The following is a 16,786-nucleotide window of genomic DNA, read 5'->3' as shown; positions in this document are numbered from 1 at the left end:
GCAACTCCGTACTGCTCAACGTCCACATGTTCGCGAACTCGAAGCTACGCGCGTTCTTCGTGCTCATGTTCGCCATGTGGTGGAATTTTAATGTCCTGCAGTACTTCTCCACCGTCTAGTGCGCCCTCTTCCATCCCCCTCCTATCCGTGCAATGACGTAGCGCTGGCAGCTTTCAGGACGTGGAGAAGCTGTCCCCGGTGAAGACTGCTATCTATTTCATCCCGGAAGCTGTGTCGGACTTTGTCGTGAATGTGTCCACTGGATGGCTGGTCGAGCATTTCCCAGGGCAGTGGCTGAACATGTTTGGCATCACAACCAGCATAGTGCGTTTGCATCATCCATGTATATGTATGGCAGCTGACGCACGGACTCTTCGCTTCAACCTCGTCAAGACGGCCTCTGTGCTTTTCGCGGTGATCAAGCCCTCCGTGTCGTTCTGGCAGAACGCTTTCTGGGTGACGGTACTGATGAGTGGGGCCAGTCACTGCGAGGCGCGATGCGTCGTGTCTGATAGACCCGTTTCATTTTCTGCCCAGCTGGCGCGGACACGATATATACCGTCGGGAGTCTTTACGTGCTCACTTCCATGGACGCCCAGTCCCAAGCGCTAGCCGGAGGGCTGTTCCTTACCTTCACCCGGGTACGTGTCTCATCTCGTGTCAGCGACATATTCGCACATTAACCCCGCGACATCGTGGCGTATCCATATTAGCTCGCGACGTCGATCGGCCTCGCCGTCACCAACGCCATCGCGACCGCCGTCTCGCACGGGCAAGTCGACAGCGGGAGCCTGCTGCGGGGGTACCACGCCGCCGGGTGGGTGTGCTTCGCCGCGAGCCTGGTCGGACTCGCGGTGAACGTCGGCGCGCTGTGGACGATCGGGATGCTCGTGCCGAAGGACGAGCCGGGCGCGGCTGTGGAAGAGCGAGAGAAGGACGTGGCGGAGGAGCCTGATAAACTGTGAGTAGTCAGAATACGGTTCTCGAGACGCTGGTGTTGCTGATTGGTGCCCTCGGCGTGTTTGGTAGGACGGACACTGTCAACCTGCGTATCCTGCCCGCTGCGAGCGAGGATGCGCCGCTGGCCCTGGAGGGTCTGGATATCCGGGTGAGGACGCGCAGAGTTAGTATAGCGGAGGCGGAATATACGTGATCTGTCGTCTCTACCTCCACCTTCTCTTGACATCACCCTGTACTCTATATTACGGCTGCTTGAGATTGGTGCCGCGCTACATGGAATATGTACTGTAAGTATATCGACGGAGGTACAAGTGTGGCAGACGGCCCGGTTTCTCAAGGTGTCGGCCGCGTGCAGTCCGATCACATCATTAGCCGGGGTACGCTTCCGGCGGCAAGTTGTGCAGTGCAGCGGTGCGCCTCCCATCCATCCACTGTGACACACACTATCTAGATCCCCCGCCGGACACCGCCTAGTAGTGCAGGACCCGCAGGGCCAGGTCCCCGAGCCCTTCACGCACGACTTATCGAAGGTCCCGCCGACGCAGCTGGAGCGCTGGCACGGTGAAGATCGTCGACTCCAGGTGGCGAGGACGATCGCGGTGGCGGAGGTGACCGTCGAGCTGCACGTGAGTTTTTTTAGCTGTCCCTTCCCTCTGATATCAATCAACGGATGTGCTGCTTCGCCTCGCAGTGGCATCCCACCGAGCCGGAGTGGGACTACCAAGCGGCGCGAGGAAACGCGCGGACGTTGGACGACCAAGCGGGCGGCGTCGGTGCCTCGTTCGCCCTCATCATCTGTCATCGTTTCGCGGCGGATGGACGGTGCCGTTACATCGAGAACACTGGGAACACCACGCTGACGCTCCTCGAGATCCTCAAGACGGGCGCGTTCCTGTCGGCCCATGTATGTTTGCCGGCTTGACTGGTCACTGATCTCGCCGTGTCCAATCGCTACCAGCTGCAGGATACTACCCGTCTCGACCAGGTAAGCCAGTCATGGTCCTGACTTGCGTGCATGGCCAACCGTCATGGCACACTGTGGCTCGCGCTCACCCCACTGGAACTGGTGGCTTAAGGCAAAGTCACCTCTGTTTTCAAGTCAAGTAGGGAGTTGCGTGCAGATATATTACACCCACAATTGTTGTCTGTACCCCCGACTTGGCTGTATGCAGCCGGAGACGGGATGCTGGGGGGAACAAACAACACACTTTGCGTCTTCTTTGCATCTCGACGCTTCGAGAACGAATTGCACTTGGGAGTCTTCAGAACACAAAGGCGGCGCTGATTGGCGGACAGCGATCGACGGCACCCGGCGGGATCCGAGAGCACGTCGGGATCGCGATCGGCAAGGGATCTCGGGCCTCGGCCTGCCAATGAAATCATTTCCTTGTCACTGGCAGTCGATCGTCCGCCGACCTTTGTTTGCGAGTTTCGCGAGTGTGCTGGATCGTCTTGCGCAGAGTATTTTTACTCATAGCCTCGATTGCATGCTCTCTGCGTCTCTGGTCCGCGCGAGAGGCTCTATCCGCCGCAGCATCACCCTCGAATCGCCGGCGCCTCCGTCCACCCCGCACACATCCACCCCCTCCTCCCAGCTTGCCCCCATGTTCAAATACATCTCCGCCGACGTACGCCCCTCCCGCTCCCCTCCCCTTCCCAGCTAACGGACCCGGCCACAGGAACTCGCCGACCTGATCAAGTCCCCCGCCGTCCCCGCGAAGGACTACCTCGTCGTCGACGTGCGCGACGACGACCGCGCGGGCGGGCACATCCGCGGCGCGCACAACGCGCCCTCGAGCGTCTTCCTCGCGCGCGTCGACGAGCTCGTGCGCCGCACCAAGGACGTCCCCACCGTCGTCTTCCACTGCGCGCTCTCGCAGATCCGCGGGCCCAAGGCCGCGAGGGTGAGTGTTTCTCGCGCGTCAGACCCGTGGATGGGTGGCTGATGGATGGGTGGCTGATGGATGGGTTAATAAGATATACGCCGAGACAAGGGACGCGCTGCAGGCGGGTGGCGAGGACAAGCCGCACCAGGTGTACGTCCTCCGCGGCGGGTTCCAGGAGTTCCAGAGTAAATTCAGGGTACGCACGTCTCGTCTCTGCGTGTGTGTGCTTCCGACACTGACCGTGATCTGGTTTACCCAGCACGACCCCGAGCTCGTCGAAAACTGGGACAAAGACGTCTGGGACGTCGAGTACATGTGATGCCCCCCCACCATCAGTCTGCTTCATCCTTTTCACTCTTGTTGTTCCGGGTCTCGGGTTCTCGTGGGGGTTATGATACTGATGACCAGAGCGATGAATAAATTATATCACATTATACATACAATTAATGCAGCATGCTGTATCTCTATGCACGGCGTCCACAATGAACATCCGTATCCATATTCATAGTCTGCAGGATAGGACGAGAGACTCTTGACGCCAGGTCCTTCCACACCGAGCTCACAGCCGCCGCACTACCGCTCACGCGGACCCCTGCCCGCCGCCCTCGCCCTCCTTCTTCACATACCGCCGCGGCATCTCCTCAATCACCTGCTGAATCCGCCTCCGTTCCTCGTTCCTGTTCCGCTGGCATATCGTCCTGCCCGCACACCATCAGCACACCCCAGAGGGAGGGAGGGTCCTAGACTCACCACGTCCCGACAGAGATGAGCACGAACGTCCCCACCGCCCAGTTGCTCGCCACGAACGCGCCTACAGCGGGGAGCGCGTAAGCAATCAAGGAACACCTCCCATCGCGGGACACGACACGACACGACACGACACGCACCGGCGCTCAGCCCCCGCACGGCGCCGACGCCCGCGCCCGCCGCGATCCCGCTGAGCAGACTGCCGCGCGCGCACGGCATCTCGCCGATGTGCCCAAAGTCGTCCGCCGAGAGGCGCTTACTTGCGGAGGGGGGTCAGCGGACATGGACTCCCGAGACGAGGGAAGAGGGAAGAGGGAAGAGGGAGGGTGGGATGGCGGGAGCGCTCACCGACACGGCAGCCTTCACGTCCCCCCAATAGCTCCCCGTCGTCTCCGCCCTGTAGATCGGCCGCTTCGCCGTCGACGGCAGCGGCACAAGCGCCTTTTCCTCCTGCGCTGATTGCTGTTGGTTTGGCGAGGATGGGTCGGACATGGAGGTAGAGTACAAGTTCGGGCGAGGAGCAGGCTGGAGCAGGAAATGTAGACTTCGGGTCAGGTTTCCCACGCTCTATGGCTAGGGGTTGCGATCGGTTTTCATGCATCTCACTGGCTCTGTGGAGAGGCCCTTTAACGGAAGGGACACATAGGCATGGGACGAGCTGATTTAAATTTATTGTGGATGTAGAAATTATATTCAACTCCTTTTCCCCCAGCGCCCCCTTCCTCCTCCTGCTCCTCCCCGCGCCTACTCCTTCGCCACCTCCCTCGGTGCGACGTGTTCCTGCCAAAGACCGCGTCAGCCACGCGCCCCGTCGCACAAACGGAGCAAAGACAGCACGCACCGCGGCGCCCGCGCGCGCCTTGCCCATCTTCGTCGCGCCCTCCTCCTCGGGGCTCTGGAACGTGCCGCTGCGCTTCTGCTTCTCGCCGAGGCCCTTGTCGCTGACGGGCACGTCGCCCTCGGCCTCGGCGGGGTCCTTGCCCGGCTGGTCGCTCGGCGCGCGCTCGGCGGCCTCGGCGGAGCTCGACGGGGCGGAGGTGGGGTCTTCGCCCTTGGCCTGCAGGGGTGCGGGGCGGGTGAGCGAGCGAGCGAGCGAGGAGGGAGGGGGAGGGGGAGAGAGGGGATGCGTACCTGGGCGGACTCGGCGCGCCCGGCGTCGTTCGGCGAGTTCGAGGCCTGTCACGCGTCAGTCGACCAGCCCTACCGCACCAGAAGAGACGAGCACGCGAGACGCACGTAGGCCTTGTCCATGCTGTCCTTGACCTCCTGCTCGGGCACCTCGGTCCCCTCGTCGTCCGTCGTCGGCGTCGGCGTGCTGGGGCTCTTGTCCGTGAAGCCGGGGATCGTCTTGGGCGCCTCGTGGTGCGCGACCTGCGCTTCGCCGTGGTGCTTCGCGTGGTCCGTGCCCTTGGGCGCGAGGAGGTACGCGGCCTGGGTGCGTGGCTCGCGTCAGCACGGGCGCACGGAGGAGAGGAGGGGGCTTACGGCGCCGCCGAAGACGACGGTGGACCCGACCTGCGGGCGGGCGTGAGCGGTGAAATTGGGCGGGGGAGGAGGGGAGGGGACGCACGATCCAGGGCACGTCGCTGGACTTTGCGGCGGTCTTGGAGCCGGGGGCGACGGCCATGCCGCGTCGCGGGGCGCGGGAGGCGAGGCGGGCGACGTGGGCTGCTGTTCGTGACGCGAGACGCGAGGCCATTTCTGCTGAACTGGAGATAATAGAAGGGTAATAATCACCGCTGGAAAGTATTTCAGTGAGACGTTCGTTTTGATGACGTTGAAGCGTCGGGGCGCACCGGCTCGCCGCCATCACTGACGTCACCGATGCTCTGTGTCGGGCACGCGGCTTCAACGTGTTCTCCTCGCATCTCCTGCAGCGAACCGCGAGATCTGGATAAAGATGGGGGACGATACGACGCGTCCAACAACCAGAGCCAGCGACCAGCCCGACATATGATGCGTCTAAACAGCTCCGGTACGTTCTTGCCCTCGCCCAATTCATCCATCCACTAATCCCCACCCAGGCCAATCCGACCTCTCCTCCGTCCGTCCCTCCCACTCCCGCGTCCGCCCGGGCCGCGCCACCACCGTCGCGAGCAGCGTGCCCCTCCGCGACGACTTTGACGCCTACACCTACGCCTCCGGCCCCGACCCCGACGAGGTCTACGACGACCAGCGCCGCCGCTTCGTCTCCTACCACCGCGCCGAGATGGGCAACATGCTCGGCGACGGCGAGAGCGCGCTGTCTCACGCCGACGGCGTCGAGATGGAGGTGTACCAGCACCAGCCGCGCCACCCCCGCCAGCTGGGGCGAGGAAGGTCAGCGGCGGCAGGAGAATTGGCGACGAGGGCACGATGGAGTGCGTCGGGCGGCGGTACACCGCTACGACGGGCGCGGGGAGCAGGAGGGCCGAGGGCAGCCGGCAGCTGCGCGAGCAGCGCTACAAGCTCGTCGAGCGCAAGATCCTCGAGGACGGCCCGGAGCGCACCGTCTCCGTCTGGCGCGAGGAGGTCGCCAAGAGCGATTGCGACCACGACGACGACGACGAGAGGGAGTTGGGCAGGGAAGAGGAGGTGCAGGAGGAGAGGCCGCTGAGCGACGTCGACAGCCACGCGCACCGCAGGCTCGAGCTGCACCGCGGGCTCGGGCTGCCATACGGGGCCCTGCGCCCCGCGAACACCGGCAGCACCGGGCGGATGCGCTCGCCGTCCGGCGGGAGCCAGTCCGCGCCCTGGGAGCGCGCAAAGGTCCGTACCGCCTTTCCTCGCGATTCCCTCGGGTATTGACGCGCCTGCGACAGATGCAGTCCCCGCACCGCACGGGCGCGTCGTGCACCACGCTCCCCTCGCCGCCGCCCTCCGACCCGCCCTCGCACTCCACCGGGCGCCCGCGCACCGCCTCCCGCCCGCGCTCGCGCACGCCGTCCTACGAGCTGCACCCGCCGCGCGCGCACTCGCCCTTCCGTCCGCCCACCATCCCCGCCCACACTCCCCATCCCAATAACCCTTCCCACCTATCCCACCCCACTATCCCCTCGCACACGTCCCACATGCACGCCCAACACCCCCCTTCCTCCTCGCCCCCGCCCGCACTCACCCTCCCCGCCCTCCTCTCGACCCCCACCCCCCCGCTCACGCACCTCCTCCCGACGCTCGCGCGCCTCGGCATCACCGCGCCCGCGCACCTCGCCGCGCTCGCGCGCATGGGCGAGGACGTGCGGGATAGGGAGGTGCGGGGCGTCGCGCTCGCGGAGGGCGTGAGCGTGTTTGAGTGGGCGTGTTTGGTGGATCTGGGGCGGGGGGTGGAGGTGTAGAGGAAGGGGTGGCGGGGTGGCACAGGGTGTGTGTGTGTGTGTGTCTGTACGCTTCATTTTATGTAGGCTCGTGTGTATGTGTATGTTAGCCCCTAGCCGTCGGGGCGGTTCATGTGTACTTTGAGATTTCGTTCTGAGGGCTGCCGATGCTACTCAATGGCGTGTGGCAGACCACGTTGTCTGTCGCCCGCGGCGAGAATGTCGTGGCCACAGAACACAGAAGGCCCAGGTTGCCATATCGACAGCAGCACAGTGCCAGTAACGTGCATATCCTACCACGATGTCCTACAAGGAAAACAGGCGGACGGGTGAGCTACTAGAGAAGCGCAGGGAGCTTCCCCTCCTCGTCTCCACATCCACATCATCCTCAGCGCCCCCGGCCCCGGCCCCGGGCGCGCGCGTCTCGAGCACATAGCGCCTGGGACGTCAGGCAGTCGACGACGGTGCTGCTCGCCGCCCTGCGCGTTTGGGCGTCCTGGCGCGTGACCGTGCGGCCGATGAGCGCGGGGCCCGTTCCCTCCGACACGCCGCAACGTCCTCCGGCGTCTGGGGCCCGCGCCAGTGACGTTCCTGTACCTGTATGCCCTCACGGTGAGAGGTGAGAGGTCGGCACTAGTAGGCTGGACGCGCCCACATTTTCTTCCTCACTTCCGCGTACATCAGCCCCAGCTGCCGTTCGTTCATGTCCCTGAACTCGCGGAAGCTGATCGCCCCGAGCGCAGCGTTCGCCGCGACCCCCCCCCCCCTCGGGAACCACGCCGCGAAACTGGGGATTCATCACATGCGCGGCGTTCCTGTCAGCGAAGGGACCCAGGGATAGTTGGCAGACCGTAAAAAACACACTCGTTTGTCGCACGCGCACAGGCCGACGTCGCGCCAAAACTTCGCTAACGCCTCGGCGTTCTGAGGGGAAGGGATTGTTTGAAAGGGATGCGCCGACCACCGGACGACCGCCTCGTCGTAGTGCGGCTTCACTTGCATGAAGTCGTGGTTGGAGATGGCTGGCGGAGGTCTGCATGACGGCCATGTAGTGCGCAACGCGCTCGACGAAGCCCTCGGTGGATGGCGCGGCCATGATGGAGTCTGGTGAGGATGTGGAAATTAGTCAGGGGCGTGCTGGGAAGCCATTATTGTGGCAAGATGTGGCTGAGGGATCGCCCGCCGCGATCTGGATCGTCGCCGCGGAAGCACCGGTGGCGGTGCCGAACATCATTGGCCTATTCCAACTGGAAGACATGCATTGACCTCCAGGATGTAGTCTGGTCGCTGCTTTCGTCGTCGACGATCTCACAACACAGTCTGAGCCCTTATTGTGCCCGACTACTTGTGCTGCCTGACTCGGTATAAGCCAAAATGACGAAGCTCCCTACTCACTCGTATTCGGAACGCAAATCTTGGTACCAACATACAACCCCCAGCGGGAGGAGTTGGATTCAACATACCTGCGGGGAATTTCTCATACGAAGCCCAACTTGAAAAGTGCCGGCGCCACGAGATTGAGGGAAATTCAGTAAATACGGCCCGGAGTGAGTCTAATGAAGATATCATAACCGAGCTACAAATAACACTTGTGGGTATATAATGAATCTACATGCAATGACCTCCCTATTTGACTACTAGTACCGTGAAAAAGGATGGGACTTCGCATTAATGACCGACGATGACCGGCTTGACCTTCTTCAGCCCCGCAATAGTCTCGTCGGACACGCCCAGGTGTGCCTTGACCAGCTCCGGCGGGGTGAGCGCGAGCCACTGTGTGCGACGTCAGCGGTCAGCTGGGGTACTTGTGAAGACCTTGGTCTGGAGGGCTTACCTGGTTGAGGCTGATATCTTGGTAGCGGTCTAACGCGCAGGAGTCAATAAGAACGTCCTGTTTCGCACTGAGGGTAAATTGAATGATACGCACCCGTCTTGAGGATCTCGAGCAGCTTCAGCGTGGTGTTCCCGGTGTTTTCAATGTAATGTCCTGCCCCACCGATGTCAGCGATACTGTCCATCCGTCGCGGAACCCCGGGGACTCACCATACGAAGGAGGGATGTAGGCTATAGACAGTTGAATCAATCGGTTAACTGGGCGATGACACATAAGGAGGATGAAGGGCACGCACCGACGTCGCCCGCCTGGTAGTCAAACGTCCGCGCGTTTCCCTGCGCCGCGAACAGCGTGATGCGCGCCGTGCCCTCCCTACCCCCTCTAGTCAGCTCCCGACTCTCAAAGCGCAGGTGCAAGTGCAATCAACCAAGACGTACAGGAAGTAATCCCACTCCGGCTCCGTAGGATGCCACTACACAGATATTAATAACCAGCACAACCGTTTATCAAAGGGACGCGAAGGGATAAGCAACTTACGTGCAGCTCCCGCATCGCACCCGGCTCGACGGTGACCTCCGCCACCGCGATCGTCTTCGCTACCTTGAACGCCGTCGAGTCGACGATCTTCACCGTCCCGCCCTCCAGCTGCGTCGGCGCGACCTTGGACAGCTCATAAGTGAAGGGCTCAGGGACCTGGCCTTGGGGATCCTCGACGGGCTGGCGGGTGTCTGGCGGGGGATCTGTATTGTGTAGAGTATGATGGGCGGTTAGTGGGTTGTGAGTGAAGGGGGTGGAGGGGGTGGGGGAAGCGTACCGCTCGGAAAGATGTACAGCTCGTGCTCGGGGATGTGGTCGAACGCGGACATGGGCATCTGGAAATTCTTCGCGATCACTTCTTTCGGGACGTGCGCGAGCCAGTCCGTGAGCTGACGGAGAAGAGTTCAGTAAGATAACAGCCGGTACGCTCGACTGGAACGCCGTACTCACCAGGAACGTCGAGCCCTCGTTGAACGTGCCATTATCAAAGACCTATCACGGACCAACGTTAGTATGCTGAGTGTTCACCCTTGCACCTCAGAAACAAGGGGCGCATTACCAGCAGGAATTCAGCGCCCTCGGGGTCGTCCGCGGTCGCTTGCAGGGAGTGCGGGATGCCCGGCGGGAAGTACCACAAGTCGCCTGCGTTCTACAATTTACGGATAAGTAAGCACAAAAGTCTCCGAGTGTGATCCGCTGTCAGCTGGTCCTTACGATCGTAGCGAGGTAGTTCTGTCCGTCGGGGTTGATGGCGCTGACCTGCATCGACCCCTGCCGTGGCACACTGTCAGCTGAAGGACGAGCGGAATATAGAGGAACTGGAATGTCTACCTTGATCACGTACGACCACTAAATAGGGAAAACCGCTAATGAGTTAGAGAAATTGAGCGGATCGTGGGCCACGTACCTCGGCGCTTGTGTGCCAGTGCAGTTCACTTCGAGCGGGTCAGGTATCATCGAGCTTGCGTGAGGGGGTCAGGCTTACCGTATGGCGCCTGCTTCGAGGCGCATGTTCACTCCAGCGACCTCTAGTGGGCACACTGAATTAGCGATCGCTCAATGAATAGTAGAAGCCACTGCACGTACCCTTTGCGATGGGCAACACATCCACTACCACCGAGCCAAAGGCATAAGCTTGGGATAGAAACGAAGGCGGGCCGGACTTGCTTACCGTTTTGCTGACGCGCCCACCCGCCGGTCTGCAGCCGGTTATGGCTCAGCGCGAAGGGCCACTTCGCATTGGGCCTGCGATAAGGAAGGCACATCAATCACGAACATGTATTTAGCAGAGCTGCGTGTACTTACACGTTCCCCTGGTCCGTAGTGGGCGGTGCGAGCAAATCCGGGTTTTCCTGCGCACTGCCAGAAAGTCAGCTTCGTATTTCGGTCCTCCGAGCCGAGACTGTATCAGCTTACACAGGCACATTGTGTGGCCCCAGAACGTTCGCGCCCAGCTTCCCTCGGATAGGCTCGGGCGTTGACGCAGCCGTGTCGTTATACAACTGATAGTTCGCGTCGTCACTTGCATAAGGCACAGTAGGACTCTCCTGTACTGCAGAACTGGTCGACGTCCCGGCCGGTGCGCTATACGCGCAGGCAGCCAGAGCCAAGAGTATGTGAGTCGCCAAAAGCTTGACCATGTCGACTCAGAGCTCGCAGGGAGGGGTGCGCGTCGCACGAGATGGTGGACGTGGACCATACTGGCGGGGTCTTATATACCGTGCCAGAAGACGAACTGGTGGCTGACCGAGGCTGGCCGCGATCCCAATCCTCCGTGCCAGCCGGTGCCAGCCTCTAACCTATGACGACAGTGTCAGCCGCTCGATCGCAAAGAGCATTGGCATGCCTTTAGTGAATGTCAGCCACTTGCTCGCCGCCAACAAGTTCACGCATGCCGTAGGTTGGTGTCGCATAGGACCGAGGAACACATCTGACTCCACGCAACGCGGATAGGGTCGCTTAAATGATATACAGTGGATCACAAAAACAAGAACATCGACAACATTAGAGAGACATTACGAGTACATAAACGGGCGACGACGCTCAATCCTCTGACTTCTTCGGCTTTTTCTTTGGAGGCTCGTCCTCCTCTCCCTCCTTAACCTTTGGTTTCGGTTTCGGCTTCGGCCTGGACGTCGAAGGCTCGTCCACGTCCATGGAAGCGTCATCCTCTTTCTTCTTAGGCTTAGGCTTCGGCTTTGGTGCGGATTTCTTGGGTTTGTCCTCGTCGGCATCGCCTTCCTCGGCTTTAGCTTTGGACTTCTTCTTCTTGCCTGCACCGTCATCTTTGGCCTTCCCTTTGGCTTTCGAGCCCTTGGGCTTGAGGAAGTCGCGGTCACCGCTGGCGTCCGACGCAGTAGCGGCGCCCTCGCTATCAGAGTCGCTCTCTGAAGGGGAGCCAGCGTCGTCTTCCGACATCGCATAGTCCTCGTCTGGTACGACAATCAGCGTGGAGCTCGTCACGCAGCAAGAACGCACTCACCCTCGGAACTCTCCGAGTCCGCACCTCGGCTCTTAACAACTTCGTCGCCACTGCCGATACTCGCCATCTCCTCATCCTCATCATCTTCACCAGCTCCGGCAAGGAGATCGACGTCTTGCATCATCTCGTTCTTCACTCGGACCTTCTTGTCCTTCAGATACGTCTCAGTTGGCTCGTGCTCCTCCTTATTTATAGATGTGAAGGTGTACTCGGGTCCGCTCTTTGTGACGATCTGAATGTCGAATGTGCGGGCTGCCATGCCTTGCCCAAGACGTGAGAAGACGACTTGATGGATATCACTGAGTTCGATAAGAACTGGCGATTTCGAGACGAAGAAGATATATTTCTCGAGGATGAAGAGATCGCCTTGCACCGCTTTGAGATTGGCTTTGATACCAGGGTGGCCATCTCGACTGCATCACGATTAATACTCCACATCAGCTATTTCATGGACTGCTGACGCACCTCGAAAAACTTCCCGCACCCACAATCTTCTTCTTCGACAGAGCACGGAAAACGCTTGACACAACCTCGAAGGTAGGATCTTCGTAGCTCTTCTTGAGACGATCATATTGTGCGACCTCCTCTCTATAACACGTATTATTATTATGTGGTACGGACATTCACGATGATGAGTCACGTACTCGGTCATGTTCAGCTCAGCCGTTATCTCCTCTTCCCGACTAAATTGCATGACCAAGTATTGGTACCTGGTCTGACCTTGCCGGATTGGGGTGCTAAGGGCCAGCTGTGCCATGGTCAGAGAAAACTTCCCAGGAAATCTCTTGCGTGACTTACGATAAACAGGACGTGAAGGTCATCCTTAGGAAGCAGGAATAGTCGGGAGATACTCGAGTAGAGGATTTTGTAGTCGTACGTCTTGCCACGTAGTCGCAAGAAGTCGGGGAACATGTCCATATCGTAACGCCCTCTCGGGGTCAGGACAAGTACCTCCTCGAAGCTAACAATTAGGTCGCCAGTAACCTCGCCCAGTTCGGCCTTCTCCTTAACGGCATCGTGGAAGGCCTGAGCTGCGCTCATTTCCTCCCCTTCATCCTCAGCGTCTGACTTTTGCGAACCGTCTTCTGAGCCGCGAGGCCCTCCCTTGGTCGTAGTCCCAGGGATGTAGAAACGGATCTCGACCATCTCGTCGGGCGCATGTTTCCTCGGCTTTTGGTTGCCATGGGCGAATTCTAACGAGACTTCGGTACGGCCGGCTATGTTTGAGTTGGCGACTTGTTGTAATGGCAGCTCGAAAGCTGTCTTGTTTGACACCAAAAATGCAAGATCTTGACCTATTTAGGGGATAGGAAGAAGTATCAGAGATTGCGCTGGTGATAGTATGAGCAGCCACGCACCTTGGACATCCGCCACGCCCCAGTTCCAGCCTTTGAATGTGACGTCCTTGGTTTCGAGAGTGATACCAAAGTGCTGTTTCATCAGGCCTGCCACTTTGTCATGATCCTAATATCCCCCACTACTCAATATCTCTCGCACTGCGCCCGTGACTACGAAAACTTACTTCTCTCATGAACCCGTCAAATGTCTCTCGTCTCCTATCCTTCAGACCCACTCGCAACTGGAAGTTCCTCGCTACTCGTAGCCATTGTGCCCATTTGATGTCTGGTCCGGAGATCGCCACAGTGGTGTCGCCGTCTTCTGCTCTCCAGGCCATACCGCTGGCCGCAACACGAAATTCTGTCCAACATTCCAGTCAGAATGGAAGCTCCCTGGAACGTTCAGTTCACGTACTTCCAACATTGGTGTCCAGACCGTGATAGATACGGTCGAATTGCGTAGTCATGGTCGCAATCGAGTAGGTAGAGGACGGAGATGGAGGTCAAGGTGCAAGCGTGAGCTCGACGCGTCTCGGCAATTTGAGGCGCGTCGGCGGGCTCGGACGCGGCAATGTCCATACAGGTACTTACGGTAACCCGGCACACGAATTCAGCCTTGCGACTCTGCTCTTGCCTTCATTCTCTGTCCTGGCTGTTGTGACCATCTCGATATCCTGGTCTCGCGTTTGATACCTGTTGGTTCCACAGGGTCTTTACGACGGCTCGCGATTTACAGGTTTCGCGCTTCCTAGCCACTTTCGGACGGATTCATGGGGGAATCGCTGGAGGCGCGTTCCAGAGATGTACAGGAGAGAACATTTTGTAAATGGTACAGAGCTACGCAGATGTTCTATTGTCCGGACTAAGTGGTTTGTATGGAGGCTTAACACGAAACTTGAGTCGGCGGGATACCCTCCGATGACTTCCTTGGTCAAGGATCTTTCTGACGGAGTTCGACTCATTCAGTTAATGGTGAGCTGCTTTCGATGTTATAGCTTGTTATAGGTTGACGTCTCTGACCCGGAATTTGTAGGAGATCATGGGTATGGCTACCCCTTTGTGTGCCACAGGATGCAGCCACTTGACTATATAATACCAGGCGACGTTTCGCTCGGCCGATACAACAAGAATCCTCGTATGCGTGTCCAGAAGGCAGAGAACGTGAATAAAGCCCTGGAGTTCATCAACTCTCGTGGAGTGAAACTCACGAACATCGGACCTGAAGGTACGTCCACTGTAGCTCCCGTCCCTTCACATTGTGAGGCATACGCATTCCGTAGACATCATCGATGGAAACTTAAAGCTTATACTTGGAATGATATGGACGCTCATCTTGCGCTTCACCATCGCGGATATCAGGTTCGTCCTGCGGACTTTCCACGGGCGAGCTGCCCTGAAAGATTCCAAGTGAAGAAGGTCTCTCTGCCAAAGAAGGCTTGCTCCTCTGGTGTCAGCGCAAGACGGAACCGTACAAAGAAGTCGACGTGCAAGACTTCTCTCTCAGTTGGTCCGATGGACTTGCTTTGTGCGGCCATATGAATTCGTCTGCGTGTGCAGCGGCTAAATGGCGCATTCCCACAGATGCGCTCTGATCCATTGTCATCGACCCGATCTACTAGACTATGATAGACTGAATAAGGTCTGTTGCCCATTGTTGAAGGTATCCTGATGGAAGCTGACTGCTCACTACTAGTCGGATAGGCATGGGAATACTCATCTAGCATTCCAGGTTGCATCAGAACATCTTGGTATACCTGTGAGCTCGATCGATTCCGCACACCATCTTGACACTCACGGATCGATCCCCATCTAGCAACTATTAGAAGTAGAGGACTTGTGCGATAGCAGCAAGCCTGATGAGCGGAGTGTCATGACATACGTGGCCAGTTTCTTCCATGCTTTCTCGTCTATGGGTGAGTAGACGTTCTGACTTCCGCAAGGACGCTTACTAAGCGGATTGAATGCCTGCCGATACTTTCAGAACAGACAGAGACGGTGTCTCGGAGAGTAGAGAAGTTCGCTGATTTGATGCAGTCTGTCTGGACAAGCAAGAACGACTACGAGCGTCGCGCGAGGGCTGTAGGCCTTGTTCCACTAGTGTCCATCTAAAGCCATACTGAACATCCTACAGCTGCTGTCTTCCCTGGCGGATATCCAAATGGAATGGGACTCGGCGCGATTTACTGGGACGTACGCGGACGCGAAAGAGCATTCGGCCAAGTTCACGACGTATAAGCAGACGACCAAACGCCAGTGGGTCACAGAGAAGCAGGACATTGCCACCCTCTTCACGAATGTACAGACCAAGCTGAAAACGTATGGGCTACGGGAATACGTACCTCCACCAGGTTTGACACTAGGGGTATGTCTTGGTGATCGTTATACTCCTTGATGGTTAACACAGCATACTGCTCTTCCGCAGGATATCGATGCCGCATGGAATTCTCTGCTGACTGCTGAGGCACGACGCAGTAGAGCTATCAATGCGGAGATCCGCGAGTAAGTTTGTCTTCGAGATATGTCATCAAAGTATTGTTGACAACCACAAGGATCAAGGAAGCCCTGAGGAAGAAATTTGCCGCGCTTGCTAACGATTTTGCTAAACGATTGAATCACATCTCATCGGAGTTGGCTGGCATAGACGGGCCCCTGGAGGTAAGCACGTCTGAGCCTCATGGTATCACACACCTTCAAACCATTTGGGTCTATAGGAACAGCAGGAACAGGCGCAACGGCTGCAAACTCGCATCCCTTCACTATCGGAAGCCCTCGATGCCGTATCAAATGCTGAGGCCGAATGTCTTGCCGCCAATGTCGAGGAGAATGATTACACGATCTTTACATGTCAGGATCTGCAATTTGAGCTGGAGCTGCTCATTCAGAGTATCGCGAAGAAGATCGCTTTCATTGACAATCAGGTACTGTACCCACTGAGACTTTGTCCAGCAAGGGTTGACTATCTTTGGACAGATCGTCTCCCGGAATATGTCAAATCTAACACCGGCGCAGCTGGAGCAATTTGAGACCACATTCCGATACTTCGACAAGGATGACTCCAATACTCTCAATCAAGCCGAGATGGTGGCAGCGCTGGCTAGTCTTGGCATTGTCTACTCGGTAAGCAGATCCCTGCAGCGAGCATTCAAGACTTGCCTGACACGGGCGGTCTCGATAACAGGACGAAGATATGGATGTGATCTTCGACCAGTTGACTGAGATGTACGGAGCCATCACGTTCGAAGCGTTTATCAACCTTCTGGTTGGTCCCAGTAAACCCGTATCGAGAATGTATGACTCAATCTCGCCCAGGTTGACATTACGGAAGACCAGACTTCGCCAGAGCAGCTGCGCGAAGCCTTCCGAGGAATCGCTGCGGATAAGGTGAGTAGTCCAGCACCGCTGCGTCGGGATCGGTGTCTCAGCGTCTCTTTTTGCGTAGCCTTTCGTTACGGAGCTTGATTTGCGCCTGGCTCAACTCCCGGTGAGCGCGATCGAGTACCTCCGGCAGGTTATGCCGTCACAGAAGAACGAGACAGGAGAGGACGGATTCAACTATGAGGAATGGCTTGATTTAGTGTTCGAGTAAATCTTGGGGGTTCAGGGCATGAAACACAGTAGAATAGAACATGCTTAATCGTACATGTAGTGCAAGCTGCACACGTCGTCCTTGGCCTGAGGAAACCTGTGCCTGCGGCGCGGTAGCTCAGTAA

At 58.3% G+C, this 16,786-nt stretch overlaps 7 protein-coding genes across 7 annotated transcripts; 3 read left to right on the top strand and 4 right to left on the bottom strand.

Moving 5' to 3' along the window:
- Window positions 1-2,564: 2,564 nt before the first annotated feature.
- On the top strand, window positions 2,565-3,165 carry GLOTRDRAFT_49477 (Rhodanese-like protein; the record flags this gene model as incomplete). The annotated part of the gene is made up of 4 exons (XM_007872201.1): window positions 2,565-2,588; window positions 2,640-2,864; window positions 2,938-3,042; window positions 3,106-3,165. 4 exons carry the CDS (start codon window positions 2,565-2,567, stop codon window positions 3,163-3,165), a joined length of 414 nt encoding a protein of 137 aa, XP_007870392.1.
- A 261-nt stretch (window positions 3,166-3,426) lies between these two features.
- GLOTRDRAFT_133393 (uncharacterized protein) lies at window positions 3,427-4,085 on the bottom strand (the record flags this gene model as incomplete). Its single annotated transcript, XM_007872316.1, has 4 exons — window positions 3,427-3,544; window positions 3,597-3,657; window positions 3,734-3,848; window positions 3,942-4,085. The coding sequence occupies 4 exons, from the start codon at window positions 4,083-4,085 to the stop codon at window positions 3,427-3,429; spliced, it is 438 nt and encodes a 145-aa protein (XP_007870507.1).
- Window positions 4,086-4,236: 151 nt separating this feature from the next.
- GLOTRDRAFT_141208 (uncharacterized protein) lies at window positions 4,237-5,347 on the bottom strand. Its single transcript, XM_007872315.1, has 6 exons — window positions 5,164-5,347; window positions 5,079-5,108; window positions 4,830-5,024; window positions 4,725-4,769; window positions 4,435-4,650; window positions 4,237-4,373 (listed from the first exon to the last, which is right to left on the bottom strand). Exons 1-6 carry the CDS (start codon window positions 5,290-5,292, stop codon window positions 4,338-4,340), a joined length of 651 nt encoding a protein of 216 aa, XP_007870506.1. The 5' UTR covers window positions 5,293-5,347; the 3' UTR covers window positions 4,237-4,337.
- A 70-nt stretch (window positions 5,348-5,417) lies between these two features.
- Window positions 5,418-6,907, top strand: GLOTRDRAFT_141207 (uncharacterized protein; the record flags this gene model as incomplete). Its single annotated transcript, XM_007872314.1, has 4 exons — window positions 5,418-5,568; window positions 5,618-5,867; window positions 5,927-6,341; window positions 6,395-6,907. The coding sequence occupies 4 exons, from the start codon at window positions 5,418-5,420 to the stop codon at window positions 6,905-6,907; spliced, it is 1,329 nt and encodes a 442-aa protein (XP_007870505.1).
- A 1,559-nt stretch (window positions 6,908-8,466) lies between these two features.
- GLOTRDRAFT_118115 (oxalate decarboxylase) lies at window positions 8,467-10,897 on the bottom strand (the record flags this gene model as incomplete). The annotated part of the gene is made up of 18 exons (XM_007872313.1): window positions 8,467-8,659; window positions 8,721-8,749; window positions 8,814-8,873; window positions 8,930-8,950; window positions 9,016-9,092; window positions 9,158-9,192; window positions 9,258-9,460; window positions 9,535-9,646; window positions 9,708-9,749; window positions 9,817-9,906; window positions 9,972-10,028; window positions 10,089-10,106; window positions 10,165-10,192; window positions 10,243-10,285; window positions 10,344-10,367; window positions 10,429-10,502; window positions 10,563-10,616; window positions 10,674-10,897. The coding sequence occupies 18 exons, from the start codon at window positions 10,895-10,897 to the stop codon at window positions 8,555-8,557; spliced, it is 1,296 nt and encodes a 431-aa protein (XP_007870504.1). The 3' UTR covers window positions 8,467-8,554.
- A 339-nt stretch (window positions 10,898-11,236) lies between these two features.
- GLOTRDRAFT_81680 (SSrecog-domain-containing protein) lies at window positions 11,237-13,575 on the bottom strand. Its single transcript, XM_007872312.1, has 8 exons — window positions 13,492-13,575; window positions 13,262-13,437; window positions 13,098-13,203; window positions 12,538-13,034; window positions 12,384-12,487; window positions 12,205-12,327; window positions 11,740-12,152; window positions 11,237-11,689 (listed from the first exon to the last, which is right to left on the bottom strand). The coding sequence occupies exons 1-8, from the start codon at window positions 13,541-13,543 to the stop codon at window positions 11,301-11,303; spliced, it is 1,860 nt and encodes a 619-aa protein (XP_007870503.1). The 5' UTR covers window positions 13,544-13,575; the 3' UTR covers window positions 11,237-11,300.
- A 239-nt stretch (window positions 13,576-13,814) lies between these two features.
- On the top strand, window positions 13,815-16,741 carry GLOTRDRAFT_81678 (actinin-like protein). The gene is made up of 18 exons (XM_007872311.1): window positions 13,815-13,905; window positions 13,958-14,048; window positions 14,110-14,119; window positions 14,176-14,301; window positions 14,357-14,435; window positions 14,485-14,601; window positions 14,658-14,715; window positions 14,770-14,832; window positions 14,890-14,989; window positions 15,058-15,155; window positions 15,208-15,438; window positions 15,499-15,575; window positions 15,626-15,731; window positions 15,788-15,994; window positions 16,047-16,193; window positions 16,255-16,335; window positions 16,386-16,457; window positions 16,516-16,741. Exons 1-18 carry the CDS (start codon window positions 13,847-13,849, stop codon window positions 16,660-16,662), a joined length of 1,869 nt encoding a protein of 622 aa, XP_007870502.1. The 5' UTR covers window positions 13,815-13,846; the 3' UTR covers window positions 16,663-16,741.
- The last annotated feature ends 45 nt before the right edge of the window (window positions 16,742-16,786 follow it).

Source organism: Gloeophyllum trabeum (assembly GCF_000344685.1).
Source record: "Gloeophyllum trabeum ATCC 11539 unplaced genomic scaffold GLOTRscaffold_00017, whole genome shotgun sequence".
Lineage (NCBI taxonomy): Eukaryota > Fungi > Basidiomycota > Agaricomycetes > Gloeophyllales > Gloeophyllaceae > Gloeophyllum > Gloeophyllum trabeum.
Note: the sequence above shows the minus strand (reverse complement) of the source record. Positions and strands in the feature narration are given on the sequence as shown.

Bases quoted from the DNA above. Each gene is read 5' to 3' on its own strand.
- GLOTRDRAFT_81680 (XM_007872312.1), bottom strand. From the start codon at position 13,543: ATGACTACGCAATTCGACCGTATCTATCACGGTCTGGACACCAATGTT. The intron at 12,153-12,204 runs GTGCGTCAGCAG...ATCGTGATGCAG, and splicing joins GGTGCGGGAAGTTTTTCGAG to TCGAGATGGCCACCCTGGTA. The intron at 11,690-11,739 runs GTGAGTGCGTTC...TTGTCGTACCAG, and splicing joins GGACTCGGAGAGTTCCGAGG to ACGAGGACTATGCGATGTCG.
- GLOTRDRAFT_81678 (XM_007872311.1), top strand. From the start codon at position 13,847: ATGGGGGAATCGCTGGAGGCGCGTTCCAGAGATGTACAGGAGAGAACA. The intron at 14,990-15,057 runs GTGAGTAGACGT...CGATACTTTCAG, and splicing joins CCATGCTTTCTCGTCTATGG to AACAGACAGAGACGGTGTCT. The intron at 16,194-16,254 runs GTAAGCAGATCC...TCTCGATAACAG, and splicing joins GTCTTGGCATTGTCTACTCG to GACGAAGATATGGATGTGAT.
- GLOTRDRAFT_141208 (XM_007872315.1), bottom strand. From the start codon at position 5,292: ATGGCCTCGCGTCTCGCGTCACGAACAGCAGCCCACGTCGCCCGCCTC. The intron at 5,025-5,078 runs GTAAGCCCCCTC...CCACGCACCCAG, and splicing joins CCGTCGTCTTCGGCGGCGCC to GCCGCGTACCTCCTCGCGCC. The intron at 4,770-4,829 runs GTGCGTCTCGCG...GACGCGTGACAG, and splicing joins ACAGCATGGACAAGGCCTAC to GCCTCGAACTCGCCGAACGA.